Source organism: Puntigrus tetrazona, chromosome 6 (assembly GCF_018831695.1).
Source record: "Puntigrus tetrazona isolate hp1 chromosome 6, ASM1883169v1, whole genome shotgun sequence".
NCBI classification, from domain to species: domain Eukaryota; kingdom Metazoa; phylum Chordata; class Actinopteri; order Cypriniformes; family Cyprinidae; genus Puntigrus; species Puntigrus tetrazona.
In genome coordinates this window covers 10,130,576-10,152,547 of record NC_056704.1, presented here as the reverse complement: position 1 = coordinate 10,152,547, position 21,972 = coordinate 10,130,576, and the positions used below count along the sequence as shown (strand labels likewise).

The 21,972-nt window shown below is 37.7% G+C and overlaps 3 protein-coding genes across 7 annotated transcripts; 2 read left to right on the top strand and 1 right to left on the bottom strand.

The window, feature by feature from the left end:
* The first annotated feature begins 483 nt into the window (after positions 1-483).
* Positions 484-6,324, top strand: znf207b (zinc finger protein 207, b). Of its 3 annotated transcripts, XM_043240987.1 has the most exons (12): positions 484-679; positions 1,051-1,177; positions 1,262-1,400; positions 1,484-1,675; positions 1,762-1,837; positions 1,920-1,990; positions 2,271-2,413; positions 2,824-2,916; positions 3,259-3,471; positions 3,666-3,813; positions 4,692-4,874; positions 5,097-6,324. In XM_043240987.1, the coding sequence occupies exons 1-11, from the start codon at positions 639-641 to the stop codon at positions 4,850-4,852; spliced, it is 1,404 nt and encodes a 467-aa protein (XP_043096922.1). In that variant the 5' UTR covers positions 484-638; the 3' UTR covers positions 4,853-4,874; positions 5,097-6,324. The 3 variants fall into 3 exon arrangements, with proteins under 3 accessions (XP_043096922.1, XP_043096921.1, XP_043096923.1); XM_043240986.1 differs by having other exon boundaries at positions 4,692-6,324; XM_043240988.1 differs by lacking the exon at positions 2,824-2,916 and having other exon boundaries at positions 485-679; positions 4,692-6,324.
* A 1,055-nt stretch (positions 6,325-7,379) lies between these two features.
* On the top strand, positions 7,380-10,801 carry cd7al (cd7 antigen-like). Its single transcript, XM_043240992.1, has 4 exons — positions 7,380-7,533; positions 7,776-8,129; positions 8,632-8,738; positions 10,016-10,801. The coding sequence occupies exons 1-4, from the start codon at positions 7,476-7,478 to the stop codon at positions 10,190-10,192; spliced, it is 696 nt and encodes a 231-aa protein (XP_043096927.1). The 5' UTR covers positions 7,380-7,475; the 3' UTR covers positions 10,193-10,801.
* A 139-nt stretch (positions 10,802-10,940) lies between these two features.
* On the bottom strand, positions 10,941-21,902 carry rhot1b (ras homolog family member T1). 3 transcript variants are annotated; one of them, XM_043240983.1, is made up of 20 exons: positions 21,595-21,902; positions 20,708-20,766; positions 20,543-20,624; positions 20,428-20,471; positions 20,281-20,334; positions 19,731-19,783; positions 18,423-18,531; positions 17,692-17,793; positions 17,486-17,584; positions 16,709-16,817; positions 16,247-16,367; positions 15,723-15,807; positions 15,396-15,541; positions 14,749-14,849; positions 14,417-14,547; positions 14,002-14,085; positions 13,705-13,827; positions 13,299-13,501; positions 12,669-12,791; positions 10,941-11,144 (listed from the first exon to the last, which is right to left on the bottom strand). In XM_043240983.1, the coding sequence occupies exons 1-20, from the start codon at positions 21,629-21,631 to the stop codon at positions 11,027-11,029; spliced, it is 1,983 nt and encodes a 660-aa protein (XP_043096918.1). In that variant the 5' UTR covers positions 21,632-21,902; the 3' UTR covers positions 10,941-11,026. The 3 variants fall into 3 exon arrangements, with proteins under 3 accessions (XP_043096918.1, XP_043096919.1, XP_043096920.1); XM_043240984.1 differs by lacking the exon at positions 12,669-12,791; XM_043240985.1 differs by lacking the exon at positions 10,941-11,144 and having other exon boundaries at positions 12,669-12,733.
* Between the last annotated feature and the right edge of the window lie 70 nt (positions 21,903-21,972).

Here is a 21,972-nt window from a genome sequence, read left to right as displayed (position 1 = left end):
AATAGTGATATTTTGCTTAGACTTTACATAGCTTGATCACAGCATACATGTTGTGGCTGGTGTTCTAACAAATAATGATAATTATTTAATAATAACAGATTATGCTATCACCAACACTGTATTTTAATACTGTAAGGGTCTATGGTTGAGGTAGATGTACATGTTAATGTGTGTGTGTGTGTGTGTGTGTGTGTGTGTGTGTGTGTGTGTGTGTGTGTGTGTGTGTTAAAAATGAGGTTAAAAAGTGTTGTTTTTTTTATTGAGCAGAATCTCAACACATTTAATGAAGTTCGATTACAACAAATACATAAGTGCCGAAATAAACACGTCTCTGCTTTCTGCTTGCAAAAGCTACATCCTACATCTACATCTTTTTTAAGATAATTACTTAAGAGTTTACAAGCGGCTGCAAGTAACCAAATGGGAAGGCATGTCTGAACGTCATCAGCAGCGCGCGGACGCTGTTGCGTGCTTTGCGTCATATCCCGCTGCATTGTGGGTGAAGAGACTTCAGCGGAGCCGCGCCATTTTTTTGTGTGTGTTCCGACCTGAAATCAAAAAGCTGCGTTTGGTGACGGTTAGATTCCCGAATTGAATTCCTCTCCTGTCGGTTTGGAAGACAGTAACGAGTTATTAGAATGGGACGGAAGAAGAAGAAGCAGATGAAGCCCTGGTGCTGGTATCTTTTTCGTGTCTCGCCGCGGCCTGTTCAGTGCTGATAGAGCAGCGTGATCCTGTAACTGACTTCAGACCATGCTGTCAGCTTGTATCAGACAAAAAAACAGAAAACTCTATGTTTCATATTGGGGATGTTTCTTTTCTTAATGCCTCCTAGTCTATATTGTTTATTAGGATTAATTGCGTATTCTTGACGCAATAGCTGTCCCACTAGACTGGGCTTTAATAATAATAATAATCTGTGAACGCATTCTCAGGCACATCTAACTATGAGCAAGTTCTTTACACATTGCAGTTTGATCTCGAGCATCTTACACTTTGCCTTCTCTCGTTAACCTTCTCTCTCAGTATGATCCTTAATTAGACTTTCAGGTATTGCAACAGAGATTTCGATGATGAAAAGATTCTCATTCAGCACCAAAAAGCCAAACATTTCAAATGTCATATATGTCACAAGAAGCTGTACACAGGACCTGGATTAGCCATACACTGCATGCAGGTATGTACAGGGGTGACGTGTTCGATGATACGTTTCGCTTTGATGTTTGGTAAAGGTTGAGCTATTTAATCTGTGTTTTTACAGGTGCACAAAGAAACAATAGATGCTGTTCCTAATGCTATACCGGGAAGAACAGATATTGAATTGGAAATCTACGGCATGGAGGGTATTCCAGACAAAGACATGCAAGATCGGAGAAGAGTACTTGAACAAAAGTCACAAGGTACAGCGTTATAGTGATTAGGCGAAACTGATGTGTAGAATTGTTTGTGGCGGTAATATGAACTTGCTTTGTTATCTGAGCAGATAGTCAGAAGAAGAAGCAGAACCAGGATGATTCTGATGAAGATGATGATGATGATGATGATGATGAAGCTGGACCTTCGTCGTTTCAGCAGCCTGTTGCTCAGCCTCCGGCTGCCTACATGCCCCCAATGACCCAGGCAGGCATGCATCCTGGTCCTCTGGGCCAAGGCATGCCACACACTGGTTATGCAGGTGTGTAAGCCAATGGTTTAAACAGCCTCATAGTTTGAATACCTCTCAAAGTGTGCCCCATTAAATTTTCATCTCTCTTCCTAAAGGCATGCCACCTATGTTGACTGGTGTCCCACCAATGATTCCTGGTATGCCGCCAGTAATTCCAGGCATGCCACCTGGGTAGGTCTCAATTTTCATTGATGGAGGTTTAAACTGATGTATTATATGCTCCAGTGATTTATCTTTGGATCTGTTTGCCCAGTATGATGCCAATGGGAGGGATGATGCCCCCAGGTCCAGCAATGCCTCATATGATGGCCGGCATGCCACCAGGTCAGTGTTGTTAACAGTATTCTCAGATCATCGCTTCCTCTAAATTGTTGATTCCTCCTCATTGTTTTTCTCTGACACATTCGTGATCATTACTTTTGTGGTGCCCTGTGGCAAGCTTAAACTATTGCTTTCATTTTGCTGTTTTGGCTGGATTTTTTTGGTCTGAATGAATGAATAATCATGCTTAAGCGTAGTGGTTCATAATAGCCATTTTTTGCATTAGCTTAAGAAAAGTCCTAGTCAACTGGTTGTAATAGTTGGTCCTTTTCTTGTTTTTAAGGAATGCCCCCTCATGTTGCCCGTCCTGGCATGCCTCCTATGGCACCCGCCGCCCCAGTCACAGCTCCTGGAATGGCCAGTAGACCGGCTGTACCCGCCACACAAACTGCTGCATCCAAACCTCTCTTCCCCAGCGCTGTGCAGGTAGTCAATACAGAATCAGACGTACTTGCTGGTTTAGTATGTGTAGCCGCTGTTTGTGAACAAAACTTAAGGGACCAGTAAAAACGATATTGGTAAAGTTAGTAGTCATTGTATTAGACAAGTTTTCTTCTTTAACAAATACAGTGCCGGTAAAGGACTATAGCTAGTGTCACAGAAACATAAGAATTTGTATGTTTGAGGTTAAACGACTTGCATTTGTAGGAGTACCGTTATTATTTTCACTGAAGGGTGGTCAGTTTTTGTGAGAATTTAAGTCTATCTTCTTTCTGTAAATGTGGATCTTTCCATTTTAAAGAGACTAACTAAATAAATACAAGGTTCCGTTCTCTCAGGGAGTTAAAGGAAGTTAGAGGAAACTGTTGCTGTTATCCTTTCTCTTTGTGCTTCAGATGGGGACTGGTGTTGCGAGCCCCAGCGCAGCCCCTGCGAGTGCAGAGACACAGTGTGCCTCCTCTAAGCCTCTGTTCCCTAGCTCTGCCCAAGTACGCATTAGTTTGTGTGCTTCTCTTTACATCAGACCAGATCAGGCACGCTCGTCTCTGTCATTAGCGGATACGCACATGCATATAAAGCTGTGTTAAGATATTTAGGCAGATATTTAGATGTTTTCATTTGTTTCTTCATGCATGCATATGCTTTTTGCATTGGGCATGTTAAATATTCCTCGTTTTATTTTAAACTTTTGTTTTGAGGGAAAGAGCTTTTGTACTTCCTGTAATAGCCTGTTTGGAGTGATGAGGATGATGTTGCAGTGTGCACTCCGATTTGCAAGGACCTCTGCCTTTTATTGCAAACCATGTTTTGAAAACGTTGCTTGGTTTCAGGCGCAGCAGACTGTATCAGGAGCGCCGTCAGCCCCCTCTGACTCCCCTAAGGTGACATTCCCAGCCTACACGCAGCCTTCCTCCACTCCCTCTGTTGCTGCCTCCTCCAGCACTGTGGCCAAGCCCCCTGCCACAGTCACAAGTAAGCCAGCCACCCTCACCACCTTGAGTGCTACCAGTAAGTTGATGCACCCTGATGAGGATATCTCGCTGGTGAGTGCTTGAGTTTTGCCCTAACTACTTTTTTTGACAGTAAGTAATTGTGAATGCATTAACTGATATTATTAAATATTCCTGTAGCACAAATATACACGTTAGCTGATATTGTGTGAATACATGTGGTCCAAAGTGTGTTCTTGTTACTGCAAGTGTCTGATTTCATTGTTATTGTCTTGGCCCCAATCCAGGAAGAGAGACGGGCTCAGCTGCCTAGGTACCAGAGGCTAATCCCTCGGCCTGGGCAGACTGCTGCAGCTGGTGGAGCGGTGGGAGGAATGATCCCTGCCCAGCAGGTCATACCTCCTCAGCAGCCTGGAATGAGGCATCCCATACATGGTAGGTTTCTGTCTGTAGATCCTAGGATTTCTGTTTAAGGTTAAATTCTTCTTCTTCTTCTTTTTTACGCTCATAATTGGTATTGTAAATAAAATTTCCATGCTTTTTTCATAAATTTATGAATTGAGCTCTGTTGTTTACAGCACAATAAAATTGCTTGATTTTTATTTTTTTTCTATTAAAAGATTGCTTGATTTTTAATTTTTTCTATTAAACATGTAACTTTCTAGAATGAAAGTTTTTAATGTCAGTGTCATTATTCTTGTAATTTTTGTATTAACTAGTTTGGCACTGCTATTTAACAGCCTTACCTGGTTTAACCAGTATTCATTATATTCAGCAGTCTTAACGATTGTGAAACGTTTTTTTAAAATATTATTATTATTATTATTAATTATTATGGTAAGTGGGTTGCCACTGATTTTTGAACCACTGGTTTTGAATAAGGATTAAAACCCTCTTTTTTTGCTTTATGCCTTTTTTTATACCATACATCAAATTTATGTTGGGGCTCCCATTAAAGGCAAGGACATCAACAAAGCATCTATAAATGATTTGCAGCAAATGCATTTGAATTGTGAAGTAAAACATTCAGCTAGTTATTTTCATGACAGTTTCAGTAAGCACACAAGCTGTGGTTTACATTGATTTTTAGAACAGATAAGGGACATTTTGGAGCTCAGATGTGTGGTACGGTGGCTCAGCTATACAGATGCAATCAGTGTTGCAAATATTTTCCCACTGCTGTGAATGCCAGTCATAATCAAGGACCAGTAATGTCTGTTTAATAGATAATCACTGAATGAAATTTTAAATAAGTATCGTAGGCCTAACTGCTTTAGCAAGGTTAAGTGACTGGATGTATTTTTGGCTTTCAGGTCAGTATGGTGGTCCTCCACAGGGCATGCCTGGTTATATGGGTGGTGGCATGCCTCCTTATGGACAGAGTGCCCCCATGGTGCCCCCATACCAAGCTGGCCCTCCAGGGCCTCCCATGGGCATAAGGCCACCTGTAATGTCTCCAGGCAGCCGGTACTGAAACGGCCCTGTCGTCCCACTAGGTTTGGAGGTTAAACCTTTTCTCATCTTGTGCTTTTAATGTAGCCAAACCAATGAGCTCTAAACCCACTGCTGAAGAAAAACTGCATACTGGACATTTGAGATATATAATATCACACACGAGTTTTGGATTCAGCCCTTAAATAAAGACAAAGAAGATAACAGCAGTATCAATGTCACAGTTGATACATGTATTGCTTTTCTTCCTATTGTGTTTCATTCAGGTTGTACAAGTACAGTATATTAGACAAAGGTTCATAATATATTGAAGCCGCTGGCCTAACAGTATCTCCATACTCAAGGCAAGTTCCCAGTAAGATTTCTGCTTTTATCTTCGTAGTGAAGCCCTCACAGCACCATACTGTGCTGTTGGACTTTACGTCCCCAACATCAGCTTGGTGAGGGCTTCAGATCACTGTTGTCATGTTGCTTTTTGTTTTTCTTTTAACTGTTTGCATCCATATATTCAGGGTTTAAATAGCACAAGGGTTCATGTGTCTTTCTGTATTTTTTTCTTTATGTATTGTAATAAAACATACTTAATTTGATTTTTTTTTTTTTTTTTTTTTTTCTTGATTGTTTTTGTGTGAGTGTGTTTCCTGAACCGTGGAGTCTTCAGGCAGGTTGGTTTTCTTGATAAAGCCATAATGACGTTACAAATACACTCGCTCTGTCAGTAACAAGTTCTGGTATGTTCTTAAAGGTATTTGGTGTTAACACCATAAAGTCATTTATAGTAAGAAAACAAAAGTAAAGCCCTAATCACAGCTTAACATTTTATCAGATGTTAAATGATCCCTTTTGTTGCTTGATAACCTAGTTGCATGAATGATCTTTCCAGATGTTGGATTTAAGATTCACGAAACATTTGTGACATGCTTGATTGATATTTCTCAGTTACCAGTATTAAATTGGTACAATGGCTTGGAAGCATTTCCTGGTCTGCAGGTAAGAGCCACTGTGTGAATTACCTTGTAAAGAATCAGATTTTATTGCATGTTTTTCTATTTCAACCATGGTCTTACTTTTTTTTTTAATCGTGTAATGAATTGACCAGAAACTGTTTTGGCTAAGACAGCAGGAAAAATAAGCTCAAATAAAATAAAGATATTTAACCAGTAGATAATTTGCCAGACAGTCACACTATTAACAAGTAACATCTGTATTCACATTATCTGTCAGACGTCTAGTGCCCTTAAATCAGGGGTTTGCCAACCCTGCAGTTGAAGAGCTACTGTCTTAGTTTAGTTTCATCCCCATGTCAAGACGCCGTGACCATGATGGGGTTTCATCTTTCCTTCCCAGTTCACTGTTATTTGAAAGGGAAAAAGTTCTATATTTATTGCTAAGACGTCATGAAAATTCAGTGCTGAAACGCTGATCTACAAAGATTTATAGCAGAAAGGTTTGCACTGTGATGTTACAAATGTGAAATAAACTTCTGTATTCTAACTTGACCGTTTCATTGCTTGGTTTGTAATATGCAATATATAGTCCAAGTTGAAGGAAACAAGAAAGCTATGTCTACAAAGCTTTATCTTGTAATGTAACAACAACGCTTCTAATCCAGAGGCCTCATGAACAATCTTTTTAATTTGGTAATGCCATTTCTAATTAAATAAGGAGAGTATAATGCTAAATTGCTCTAGTGTCGTCTACATCTATTTAACCAGACATTAGTTCTTTTGGATTACTTGGAATAGCCAACTTGATAATAATAGCTTTGCACACTTTAGTAAGATAGATGCACTATAGGCACTGTTTAGAAACGGGATTAAAACATTACAGATTATTGCTAGACCGCGATACATTTATCTACACAAATCCACTGCTTCTGTGGCCTTAAAAGTTAATATTAAATATGTGCAATTGAGAAAAAATTGACTTGTTAAAAATGTTCATGAGAATGCACTTTACTAAAACGAAAAAACCCATTTTGGCATTTTCCCTCTGGTTTCCTTTACCTCTTCCACTTTCAGAACTACCCCTGCAGAGGCGAAGCTTAAAACGTTTTGTTAAATACATTTTTTTTTTTTTTCCCAAGTTGAAAGATGTTTTTAAAATTGTAAAATCTTTTCAACACTGAATCAATGTAGTGTTCAATCTTCTTAAAACAATGTAAAAAATGGTCATTAGCAGACTGGTTAGAAGTTAGTTCTTCCCAGAGTGCAGTTGGTGGTCAAAAGTGAGTCGCCTCCTGTGAGAATGGCTGCTGTTATCAAATAAATAAAATTGTGACTATGAAAAGAATAAGACTCTTTGGACTGCTTGTTTTCTTACCAGATTTGTAACAGCATGTAAACAGAAAACAATCCGAATGTATTCTGTCTAACAATATTCTCCATTCCTTACTTTATATGTATTTTACTTCAGTAAACTTTTGTAGTATAATGTACCCTATAGTTGTAGATATATATATATATATTTTTCAGTCAGATTAAACAAACTGAAAACCACGTAACACCGGTTTCCTTCTCTTCATGGTTTAAGGTGGAGTCAAACCCCTGCTTGATATTTCCACACAGCATGATTTCATTATGCTCAGAGACGATCTGGCTTTCTAATCGGTCACTATTGCATTTTTTAATTCTCTTTTTTCAAGAATGTTAGGTTTTATTTTCGCTCATGTTCTCTTGTTTCTTATCACACCTTCTATAACTGGTGAGTAAATGCTTTATTCAGTTTTACCCTTTTTGCTGTAGTTTTTGAAGATCATAAAAGGCTGATCACGTAAATTTCATAAAATGTCCAGCGATGAATCTAAAGTTTACATGCAAAAATTACTCACACATACAAAATGTTTGCATCACATGTAATCTGATAAGGCTTAATGCTGGATTTATTTTAGCTGTCCGTGTGATTCATCTATGAAATGTGACTAACTTCGAGTCATTTCACCTCAGCACATGGGGGTATTGTTTATATCCACAGAGTAAGAAATTCATCCATTGACATTTCCTGCGAATCGGCAAAAAAAGAAGAAAAACCATTTGCCTTTTCGCTGAAACGCAGGTTGCTGCAGTCCAGACGAGTGTTGTATCTTTCTAAAGGATTCGCACCGTTCATCAATAAATCTGAGGAGAAGGACCGTATAACTGTACGTGATGAGCTGGACAACCACACAGTTCATCTGACAATCTCAACCCTGCAAGGACAGGACACGGACGTCTACCACTGTGAATTCCACTATGGAGATCTTCCATATGATCAGAATGTTCCCGGCAAGATGGAGTTCTTCATCTATGTTGAAGACTCCTGTAGGTGACCTCTACTGATATCACTTCAGATACGAGATCTATGCTAATATGCACCAAAGGAAGTGACTGGCCCCAACATGGTTAATCTTGCATTCGACTTATAAAAAAAAGAAAATCATTCAATCAGATGCATGTTTTTTCAACTGAAAATATTGAACTAACTTGATGCATGATTTCCATGCAGTCTGTCATTTGTTTTTTTATTAATGTTATTGTTCAACTCACTGACAATGAATTCTTTCATGTCGATGGGAAGCTACTTAGACCAAAAGTACCTGCTGAGTGATGTCTTTTTCAGCTTTTTTATTGGATGGTTCTAGAACCTCAAAAAAAAGATAAAGCTAGGCAGAAACCTACAAATTAGAGTACAGAAAGAGGAAATGGTTTAAAATGATCCAAATGACTACTGTAACAGCAGTCATCGTGAATGTTGTGTCTTACATTAAATGCCAATGACCGTATGAAGTGTGTAAACAAGAAGGTTTGTGTGTGTCTCCTGCAGCTCATGAACCTTGTAACTGTTTGAGTTACCTGCCGTTGCTGTATGTGATCTCTGGAGCTGCATGTCTGCTGGGTGTTCTGGTTTTCTCTCTCGCTACAGCCTATTATGTAAGTATTTTCATATTAGTTTCACATTTGATCTTTAAGGGAGAGTTGAGGTAGCCTGTGCCACGTTTTACTTGTTCTTTAGGCAAGAAGAAATACAATAGAAATACAAAATACCTCTAAATACAGTTAAATTCTGAATAATGAATTCTGCTTTTCACAAAAAGGTAGTCTTCATTATTGGGGAATATGTAAAACATTACATATGTGTGTGTGTGTACGTAAGAAGTCTTATGTTGTGGCAGAAAACATGTAGAGAGAAAAAAAACATAGAAATAACATGAAAAATGCATCTCCATTAAAGTTACAAACAGCATGAGAGAGATTAATCTTCCATTTTTACTGTCAAATTGATATGACATATTGATATAACTACCCATATACTCTCCTGAACAAAAACATTAAGGGGAAACATTACAAATATTTATATTTCAGCTGATCAAAAATTTAAGACCATAGACACACAAAAATATGGCTTTTATGTCATTGTTTTTCAAGCCAATCACAAGGCAAGAAGTATTTTGCTCTTTAAACGTGGCAGGATTGTTGAGCTGCACAAGCAATGGCTTGATCTCAGTGAGATAGTCGTTTTACATTTCTTAAAAGATCCTGCGTTATGGGACAAAAAAAAGTTAAGTGGCACTGAGCCAGAGAATCCGACTGGCTGTCCAGACACAGAGCGATCCTGAACTTGAATTAAAGCCCTTACTGAAGCTGTGACTGAGACCCAATCAATATAATACAGCATCTGTGAGAGAAGGGCTCTGAGAACAGTCCACAGCAACCACCTCATGAAGGACATTTTCCAGGAGAAGAACATCACTCTTTTCAACCCTTCTGCCTGTTCTCCTGATCTTTTTTTCTTTGGTTCTACCACTTAACTTTTTTGCCCCATAACTCTCAGGATCTTTTAAGAAATGTAAAAAGACATGTCAACAGTCCTGCCACGCTCAAAGACAGAAAGACTTTTTGCCTTTGCCATCAGTAGATCTTGACAGAATCACTGCCTGAAAAACAATGACACGAAAGCCATCTTTTTATGCAAATTGTAACTTTTTTTTAAGGCTGTGGTCTTAAACTTGTGATCAGATGCTTATTTTTTTAACTAAGCAATACTTTTCTCAATTATTTGGGCCAAATTTGCATTTGAATCTCATGTGACAGAGATTTTCAGTCTAATATGTGGTTTAAAGAAGCTGTCTGAGGATGTATGGTTTACTCCCTACAGAGTATTCAGTGTTTCGGTTAAACACCTCCCTTCTACTGATTTCCTTTCACAGTGTAAATGGCTCAACCGTAGAAAGCCACAGCCTGTAGTTCCTGTTTATGAGGAGATGGCTGGGGTGCTGCCCACCAAAGGAAAAGCCACAAGCTGTCACACTGATATTACAAAACTGGATGAAGCAAACAGCTCTGTGGCCCATTTGATAAACAAAGAAAACTTTTACGTCAATTAATTTAACTGAATGTGTTGAATGAAAAGTGTCTCTACGAAGTGCTGATCATGATGATGCTCCAGCTCACCAACCAAAGGTCGTTTGTTAGCGTAACATCTGTCTTTTCATCTGTCATCTGTATACCTTCACGTTAATGGTACTGATGCTACAAATACTGTCAGCATTTCTGATATCTGAATGCTCTTTTTGTCTGCGGCACAACGTAGCTCTGATAAAACATGTCGCGATACATTGGCAAACAGTGGTTTTCCCACTTTCTCAAAAAAGGGATCGCGACTTCGCAAAAATGCATTGTTGAAGGAACTGTTTATTTAAATGTTGGAGAAGGACTGTCAAAGGAAAACAGAAATCCATTCGACAGACTTTTGTATCATTTGTCAAATGTTGAAGCATGCAAAGAAATCATACAAGACTTGAGTGACTGCACGGCTTTGCATTTAAACAAGCAGACATGACTTCCTGTCTCGTCACAAACTTGCTCGATTTTTGGATTGCAAATCAGACATTTCGAGACGAGCGAAAGCAAAGTGTTGCATTCGATGGCTTTAAATATGAATGCTATGTTTTTATTCACTTTGTAACAAATAAATATTTTCTCTCATTTACATATTTACAGTTTGTTTGCGTCATATTTAAAGAAAAAAAACATTTTTCTGTCTCACAAAGTCTTAAGACCTGGGAAAGTGCATACTACAGTAATAATCGAATAGAAATATAACAGCTATGTTACTTTATGCTTTATTTTTAAAAGCTAAATATTTATATTGGTTTTCCATGTACACTGGAAATAGCTAGGGTAGACAGAAAATGAAGGAATTAGGTTTTTGGGTCTGTTCATCGAGATCTGAGAAGGGCTCTGTACATGGCGAAGCCAAGCATAGCACAAACTGTGGCTCCGACACTCGCTCGGAGCCAAAACGTAGAGCTCTTCAGGTCAGCATGGGTGATATGCCTGAGAAAAGAGATTGAACGTTTTTTAGTAACAGCTCACAAATGAAAATGATGTCTCTCTTGTCGTTCCAAACCTGTCTAATATCTTTCTTATGCTGAACACACAAGAAGGTACTTTATCTTCTATGGAAGTCAATGGTGGCCGATGACCAGCTTTCGTCAAAACATCTTTTTTGTTCAAAGACTTGTACAGGTTTGGAGCGATATGAGGGTATTTCAGGTAAATAAAACTAATCGAAAGTTTAGCTTCTGCAGTGAACATTCAAATAAAACTAAAACAGTTTAGTTGATGATGAATGCCCAAAACAGACAAACCAACAAATTCAAATGAACAGCATGATAAATGCTGGATATGGGTGGTTGACTAATAAAAATGTATGTATCAATGTGTGACAGCAAAAAAGGAAAAAAAGAAGAAAAACAACACTCTCTAGGAGATGTGTATTTATTCTTCAGAAGTTTATCTTCTTTTTTTTGTTTTGTTTTAAACATTTCTCTGTCACACCACAGATACAACACACTGATACATCAGTTACCCATATACAAAGACTTACTTAAAGGGGATGGGAAAAAAAAAAACCAAAAAACGATATTAATGTGTAACACTAAAAATTACAAAACGGAAGGATGAAGAAATATGGCAAGTTTCAGCGTCAGGAAATAGCAATGGCAGAGAGAGAACATAAAGAAACTTTAAGAAGAGGAAATAAAGAGGAAAATGACAAGAACTAGAGCAACTGTGTTGCAACTCGTAGGAGAATGAAAGACTGAGCTGCTGCATGTCACAAGGAGAAAGACATGAGTCTACACATGCATTTTAAAAGCAGGAACAATGCACAGGAGAGTGCGTGAATCTAAACCTAACATTATACCTATCCCCCATTGGCCATGGCAGGCTAAAGGCCAGCTATAACTAGTTTTTGTCATATGTGGTATATGCAAGGCTATATAAGAGGGTGTATCACATATGCAGATTGTATGAATTGTTATTTTATTAGAAGTCATTTTGTATAATTAAACAATATAGTCAATATTATCATTATAACTACTAACACACAAATTAACAACTGTCTTTATGCAGGCATACGTGTTTGTGTAAAGCAGAAGAAAGTGGGCTTCCCCAGCCTTAAAGTCCCTACATTCCTGCTTCCGTCAAAGATTTTTCTTATCCACATAAATACCTAAGGGACTTTCTACTTGTCACTAAACTTGCTCACTGCAGAGATTTGTGAAGTACTGCTCCTTTATCACATGTTTGTGAAAAAGTATCCAAAAAGGCTTGGTGTCCCATCTAAAGAAATCTACGCCCCATCACTGAAATAAAATAACTGCACCGCCGGTCTACTTGTGTATGGTCATGCGGTGTATGTAGTAGTGTAAGTCAAGGGCTTGTTAAGCCCAACTAAACGAGTGTGAATCAGACTGAGAATAATAAAGTAAAAAACACGCTGAATCATGAGGAAAGGAGAAAAAGAGATAAGGTGAAAGGAAAGGTGATGAACCAAGATAAAGCCATCCTGAGAACCTGCTAAAGATGACGGTGTAGAGTTTGGTCCGAACGGTCTGCACGAGCTCAGAGTTCAGGAAGTTCTGACACAGACAGAAGGTACACCTGTTACAGGTACACATGCAGCGCAGACGCGCATGGCTGCCAACACACACAGAAAGATACAGGCAAACAGAGTCACTCAGAAACCGGATTTTAAATGATCAACAGAGGACAGTCTTCAAAAAATAAAGAAGTGAAAGAATTAAATGAACAGGTCATTTGAATGTTTCCTAAGGTTCTTTCAAACAAGAGTAACATACTCTAGTATTTCCTGTCTACACTGTCACATAGCGAGGGGGAAAAAAAAAAAATTCTGATTTATATCACATGCTTGGATATTTTGCAATTGGTACCGAATATAAATGCATATGTACTGTAGACAGTGTGATGTCATGAGGAGACAGCAATTGAAGAACAGAAATCATTTGACTCATAAAGATGATCTGCAGGAGAAGCTTTCTATTTTTAGGAAAAAAAACCCCACCAAAACATGTATTGTTTTCGCTGTTATCTGTATGTGGAAATAACCTCTGAGAGATAAACAAGAGAGGTCAATTAAAACAGAAAGAATACAGAAGAGTTTGTGACTGATGAGAGGAGGCTTACGGGTACACAGCCATGGTGGTGAGCTTGATGAAGATGTCTCTGGTGGGCGCCGCGGCCGTGTTGCAGGTGTAGGACTGAGGCGGCGGCATCTTGTGCTTGCGGCAGAATTCCAGTGGAGTCATACAGTACTGCTGCTTTGTTTCTGGCAGGTCGGACTTTGCAGCAATCAACATGCATGGAGTCTTACTATCCATGAAGTATTGCTAGTAAATAAAGTGAAGCAAAATGCATTCAAAACCCATACATCGGTTGAAAAAGAGAACAGGTATCATGCAGAATACGTATTAAAGTGAATTACAGTAAAACTGATGCGAAGTTGTGTTCATGTATGGCGGTTTAATTTCATCGTAGCGTTTTTGCTCGTTGTGTAGAGATAAAAAAGTGAGATAAAAGTGTGAAAGCAAACCTTGAATAGTCGTGCGCAGTACTCAAAAGAGCATGGGTTGCTGACGTCATAGATCAAACACACAATGTCACACGAAAGTTCGGTCTCAGACAGGAAATCAAAATCTGGAAAGATTTCATGGAGCTAAAGGGAAAAAACAAACGCAGAACAAGGTTTTATACACATCATTTTGAACTATCGTGATAAACAGTGGTCAAACCTCTGAACTCTTCATAAAGCTTAAATGCTTGATGTAAGAGAAAATAGTTTGAGGAAAGCCTTAGTATTACTATAGTTAGACAGACTGAGTGTGTTTACCAGCAAGAACTTCTCCTGTCCGTACACGTGTGCTGTGCTGATTGCATAGTAGGACTTGTGTTCTTCTTTTATGGTCCTCTGAAGCTGTGAGGAACACACAGTAAAATTGATTTACCTTTTTTTTTACAGATCTGTTGATAAATGGAAATCAAAAGATGTCAGAAATATTGCAGAAGAGATTGTAAAATGTTAGAATTTAACATTAAACATGGAAAAACATTAATTAATAATAAACAATCACATATTTACTAAATAAAAGTAATCTATATAAATAAATTGTGTAGGCACTATTCAGCACAAACTATTATTTCATTCCAAAGACAATAATAATAATAATAATAATACCACAATTAGGTTAATAGGTCTGTGTGGATTATGGTTTTGAAATAGTGTTTTTTTTCTTTTTGCAACTGACCACAAGGTTTCTGCCAAGGAAGCCCTGCAGGAACGCAGTTTTGCCACTTCCACTTATTCCAAACACATGACAGCGAAATACATTCCGTTGTGTCTGTTTCTTCTGGAGGTCCAGCTTCTTGTCACGGGTTACTTGCATGTGCAAATAAAACACACATGAACAAAACACGTAATGTTTTGAGGTGTCAAGTCCATGAGATGTGACTTCTGCAATCTGCGCCTGTAGTTACTCTAACAACCACGAGAGGGCTCAATGACCCATGATATCAGGATTCATATTCATCAGATGTTCTAATATCTAAAACTAGTGTAAACAGATGTCTCTTAACTTACCCGTTATGGCAGATGCCTGAGATTCCTGCTCAGCAATGATAGAGTATCCAAGGTAACCAAGATATTCCAGACATCGCTGGACATCCAGGTAAGTTGTTAACCTGCAAAAAGACTTAGGAATTATTCTAAAACCATTCAGACAGCAATATATTGGCATTCAATAAAAGGATAGTTCACCCCAAAATGGAAATTCTGGCATTAATTATTTAACCTCACGTCGTTCCAAACCCCTAAGATCTTTGTTCATCTTCAGAACAAATGAAGATCATTCTGATGGAATCTAACTCTGAATCTCTGACCCTCCATAGACAGCAGGGATATTACCACGAACAAAGCAAGGTGACCCAAAACATCCTGGTTACAAACTTTTTTTCAAAATATCTTCCTTTGCAGAGGTTTGGACCCACTTGAGTTAATGAATTTTTGGGTGAACTAATAGTCCATGTGACTTTAGGCTAACCAGAATTTTACAAAGCTATGAGAATACTTTCCGTCCACAAAGAAAACAATAAGAACTTATTCAACAATTCTTCACCCCAAGTTACAGTATTTTCACCATTTTGAAAAGTTCCAATCTAATGAATGCAAACGATTCGAATTTTGGGGTGAACTAGCCCTGTTCTTGAACTGAGACACATGATACACACGTCCACTGAGAGAGATAGCCTTGGTATGTGATCCAGCCCTGGTCATTAGTGCACACCGTGCTGTTCACATCCAGTCCCCAGGGGACATAGGGGAAAACATCAAATAGATCCATAAGCTCTTCAGGGGACAGTGCACAGTCTCTGTCCTACAGCAGATACAAACATGCTTCAGTAAAAACAAGATACAAAAAGAACATCCTGAAAACAACAATGAAAGCCTCTTACAATTTAATCATTTTTACCTAAACCTTTTAATAAAATGTGTTGGATTCTGATAAACTTTTGCCCGCCATGTCAGGCACGTCTGAGGCGGTCCAACGCTTTTACCTTATCGTGTTTGTCAAAGACACTCTGTAGGAACAGGTAAGCATTGTGATTGAGCTCTGTGGTGCAGTCTGGGGGTATTTTTAACCTGGAGGTACAGAAACATTGAGTCAGATCTCCATACCTGCAAGATTAGTCTAGTTGGATTAAATTGGGATTTCTACAAAGTCTCGAAGAGGGAGCAATCAAAGCAGATTAAGAAAGGGGCTTAGAGAGTTCAACACTCTTCTTAATTACTCTTAAAAACACACACACACACACACACACACACACACACACAGTCTAGATTAGATGTATATATATATAGTATGTACTGGACAGTGCACAAAAAAGTTAAATATAACTTTTAAAATTACAATTAATTGTAAAATTATAACTAAAAAAAATCTGTATTTTAAGATTACATTTAATGTACTTTAAAATGAAAGTCTGAAGTCTCTTCAGAAAAGATAAATGAACAGAACTTTTTTATAATAAACGCGAATAGTTATATTGATGATGATATGATTAAAAGAGGTTGTTCTCACAGGGGAAACAGGTAGTCTTGATGCAGCTCAAGATCGTCATCATATCCAAACCTCCGCAGGACAGCCCACGTTGTCTCATGCCTTCCTCTTTGGATGAAGAGAGTATGTAAGAAGAGGAAACCTGATATATATGTAGAAAAAAACAAGTTGATTGATTACCTCGAGAAGTTCAGCATAATCCTTTCTCAATAGAATTGGTAAGCAAACACAAGGCTGCCGCTAAAATACACATTGTTTCACAGTCTTGCTCATTTCCCTGCCCTAACGGACAGTCAGTGCCTCAAAGGGCAAGTCCGTCCTGCATGGTCCTGCAGTACCCAAGCTCTGCTCTTTTTTCACCCAGTTTCGGTCTCAAAGCCTTTATTATTTATGATACAAATAAGGTGTCTTAATTGGAAAAGACATCCAAAATGTGCAGTTCTAGGGAACGTCAGCACCTGATAGAGAAGACCTCAACGTCACCTTTGAGAGTGAGTCCATCATCCCGCACTCCATCTGTCAGATTTTTTCTTACAACATTTTTCACATCCTCCAGGGCCTGTGGGGCCAGTGGGGTGTTGAAACAAGTTCTCTACAAATAAGAATCAGAAAGTCATACTGAATACACACACACAGCAATCTGAAGTCAAAACATAACCTAATGATCACATTTACAGGGATAGTTGACCTAAAAAGGAAAATTCTGTTGCTATCTTTATGTCACTGAAAATGCTCAAGACTTTCATTCATCTTCAAAAACCAAAAAGCTAAGTATGAAGCTTTGTTCCTGTGTAAAGTGAGCACGTTTAACCTTCCGTTTGCCACATTTAATGTGTTCATGTATGGTTCATATTGTTACAGTGACCATGTCTATTTATAGTTTATATCATATTAAAGCAACCATGTCTCTTCAGAAGAATCATATAGATTTCTGTTATGATCACTTAACGTATTTTGGTGGAATGGATTTTTAATTATAGAGGAACAGAAATCATTGAAGTTACTGGCCATTGGTATTTATTTGATCATTTCATAACTTCAATCATTTCATATTTATAATGATTAATAAAAATGGAAACGAACCACTGCATTACGTATGCAATTTGTGTACAACAACACACTCAGCAAAATATTTTCATTATCACCAAAATCTTTTTTTTATGGTCAAAACTGCAAAGCCCTAATTAGAAGGGAATGTCCACAAACTGTGCTGTGCATCTTAGAAAGACAGAAATACACGCTACTCGGCAGAAACCTCACCTGAAAAAAGGTGAGTTCGTGATCATTGAGAATGCCATCATTGTCTAAATCTGAAACCTTAAAGATACGCGTCAAAGCACGAACACAGGCAGACCTCATCTGTAAAATAAAAAAATACAGTTAGACTTCAGAACACAGTACATTAGTGCCATACTGTAGGTTTACATAAATCATTCAAAAGTAGTCATATAGAAATGTGCGCAGACCTCTTTCTTCTCTGGACAGTAAAGCGGTCCTGTAGGGTGAAGGACAGCCTTCTGTGCGTAGTAAAATAACTCGGAAATATTCTTCAGATTCTTTGCTGAACACTACAGAAAGTGGTAGAAGACTTATCAAGGTTTGAGTTGACTCTGCTGAACCCAACTGCACTACACTGCTACAAAGTCCTTATAATCATCCTACTTTTAACCATAACCATCATACATCATTTTATTACACATCTTTGACATTGTTTTACAACTGACACTGCGCTTTACATTTCAGATATATGCATACATTGTTGAAGATTGTTAGAAGTGACCCTTTTTAATGAATCAGTTTTCCTATGATCCACACAATACACATGAACTTTTTTTACTCTGCTCAATACGTTAGAGTTTTTTTCTTTAGAAGACTTTACTTGACAGCATTCAAGTATAAAATGTCACTTAACTTAACTACGTTTCATATTCAATATGATTTAATGCTTAATTACTTTGAATTGTTTAACTTTTACTTTTACTAGTGAATCTAATTCAAAGATTTTGTGAGTAAAAAAAAAACTACATGTTTAATGTTCTTAAGTATTAAAGAAGAAAAAAAAACTACTTCTATTTATGAAACGTTGTGCAGTAAGAATTAAGATATTATTATGCTTTGGAACGTATTGAAGCAAAGTTTGCCAAAGAAAGACATTGAGCTGACCACACACAACATACATATGCACGCTTTGTCTCACCTCCACACAGGTCTCGATCTCGGTGTATTTGTTCATGATGGGAAGGACAGTCTCCATACTGCTGTGCTCAACCAGGTCAGATTTATTCCCCACAAGGATCAGAGGAACCCTTAAACACACACACACACACACACACACACACACACACACACACACACACACACACACAGAGAAAGGTGAACACTAATAGCTTCTGGCCATTTTTAATTTAAAAGGGAATTAACACACTGACTGTTGATCTTGACATTGTGCTAGTTCAGTCAAAATACACTACATTTTAGATTTTGATAGACATTTGAAAGATCTTTTTATAATTTTTTTCCCACTAATAAGTTTCATAAAAAATGCATTTGTCTGTATTTGAGTGCATTTCAACCTCCAGTCAACAACTAATGAATAAAACCAATTCCCCACAACAAAACCTGTTACACTTGGATGAAAAGACCTTGAATTTCATTGTGACTTTAGGCAATAAAGGCTGTGCAAAAGATGAATATACTTTTTGGCATGTGAAATAAGCAAACCTCACATAAGGTTTGAAAAAAAAAGAACTTTTGTGTAAAACACTTCTGATTTTATTTTAAGTTAGCTGGTACTACTAAAACTTTACTATGCATAAATGAAGCATAAAGCTAGAATAAAGTTTATGCAATCTGATGACAGGATCTTGATAACACTATAAACCATAATAATACACAACAACATTAACTAAATAATGAGTTCAATGTGAAAATACAGTTCTTGATAAACCAAAAATAGCTACATATGCACATTTATAATACAAATTAAAACAGGATATTCTGGGCAGTAGTACTTATCTGCAAGCTTTCATTGAATTATTGATCTTATCTGCTTATGGCCAATTGGCCAGCTTTGCATTTATGCAATATACTGGAGCCAGTTTTGAAAATGGAGTCCGGAAAGATCCATCAGGCATTCATGACTGAAATCATGCTGACTGTCAATAAGCAAACACCCAATCATATTTATAGAGAAGAGTGTTTGGAAAGGTACATTAAATGATATTTTGTTATGAATAAGATTGGGTAGGACAAATGTCTGATCATCACCCCAGAGCTAATTATTTCATTACTGACATGTAAACATGCTTGGTGTTATAAGACAAGGAATGTTTCATATTCCGGAGGTTACAGTATGTTTTTTTACCCATTGCAAAAACAACTGGTAAACATGAGATGATAAAAGATATGGTTCCTTAAAAGACAAACATATAATTGTCTATTTGTGAGAAATACACAGAGAAATGTAACACAGCAGAGTAAACCACAGATAGCTGTAGTCACCTACCTGCTGTCTTTGTCTGTTCTCTCATTGATCAGAGGAATCCAATGACTTGTGACCTGTGACAATCACATTATTTATCAAATAAGACCAAGGACAGTCAACATAACCGTAAGAATAACTGTAAAGTTTTACTAATCGTTTTAATTCATCTAATTAACACAGAGGAGCAATATAGTTGAGTTGTGATGATGAATGATAAAAACACTATACAAAAACTAAATCCACTTAAAATACTATTTTAAGTACAGCTGCTTTCCATCTTAAACCAGTTTGTCGAGCTAAACAAACACTTTAAGAAGAATTTAAGTTTGCATCACTGATTCTGTTATTATCCCCTATTTATCAGGTTACTGCACTGAAGCTGAATAAATCAAAGTCATTTTTCTTGGGTGTAATGTAAGAACAAGCTAAATATATGTATACTGTATAATCAGTCATACTTGAAAACCACGAGTTAAGCATGTACTCCATACATTAAGTAACTGATTACTAAATGATTATGTTTTTCTAAACTACTGCACGAAAATTAGGTTGCATGATCAAGTTCTCTCACCTTCTCAATGGACTTCTTGTTGTTCACCGAGTAGACGATACAGATTACATTGGCCTAAAAAGGAATGCAAATAAAATTGTAGCAAGGAAATCAACATATCATAAATGTTTTCGCTTGTGTGTATTAAGTTTTGTTTATAAATCTTACTTTAGATATCTCTTGATAAAGCTGTTCGTCTGTCTGTTCTGCTTCTGTGTACATAAAACAAGCAAACATTTTAATTAAGCGTCGTACATAAAACTCTAAATCTTTTGTGTAATACCTGAGTAGTCCACTATATGAGTGGGGACCCTCTCTGGTGTGACATCTGCTGGTATAGTGATCTCCTCAGCTCTATAAGGAACCTATTAAATACATACAGGCAGAGCCACTGTTGCACATAAAACGTCGGTCAGAATAATAATTATTAATATATGATAATACATACCACAGCTGGGAACTCCTCACTGACAAGTGTCATAATCAGAGATGTCTTCCCCACTTTGGCTGTTTCCACACAGGCAAATATAAGAGCATTAACATATTAATTACATCCAAACCATCGATCTGATCGACCATAACAATCTTCAACATTTCGCAAGCCATTTTTTATCTTGTATTTCAGTGGAAGAGTTTTTATAATATGATAGACTACTAGATCTAAAGTGAAGCTATATGTAGCCCTCTTATGGTCATAAAACTTGGAAATATGTTTTATGTCTTTGCGGAGCTCAGATATGCAAATACATGGGAGTTTGGCAAACTTATATTTACCAACCCCTTGGCATTAAACAAATGTTAGTCACAGATGAACCTCTGCTTTATGTCTTTACGGACCACAGCAGAAGGTCTTACTGTAGTATTATTATTATTATTATTATTATTATTATAGGAAATGATGTCTGCCAACATTCTCTAATGCTAATGAACTGGCTTCCAAGGCATACTGAGCTGCCTGCTTAAACAACATTCTCTGAAGTGAATGATCAACCTAGACATTATTATCATCAGGCACTAAACACTCATCTAAGGTCAAACTGAAACTCTACAGTCGGATGAATTGGAAAAAAAAAAAACCCACTGCTACTGTAGATACTGGATGAAATCCTCTATCCTGCGCAAGAAGGGCAGGTTATGATCGTCTTGAATTGCGGTGACACGGAAACCTTGTCACCCGACATTATAGCGATTTTATTGAATGCCACACCGTGACCACCTCAAACACTTGACCGCATATATAAACTCAATGATTCAGCGGAGGAGCGAAAATGTTGAATTCATTTAAGGTTACGGTCGTTTCGTAACAGTGAATCTAGGAAACCATAAAACACTTACGTTCTCCAACCAACAGAATCCTCACGTCTTTTCGCATATTTTCCACTTGTGAAGTCAGAACGACCCTATTACCTTCAGGATTTTACATACGTCCACAACTACACAGATCAACCACCACACTAAGTGAGCTTGACATTGTGAACAAATAAACTGATTAGAAGATTTTCGTCCAAATCACGGGATAAGACGATCTCTGGATGATACAGGCTAGGCATCGGCATCTATTGGTGCTGATGGAGTAAAGGATGGAGACGCTGAGCGGCTGTTAACCGATGAAGATGTGTTACACGCCTCCCTCTGACCTCCACCATGCCTACGGGTCTCACTGAGGGACAAACTATGCGCGATTTTAAAGAAAATGCACTATTAATTCGTTTT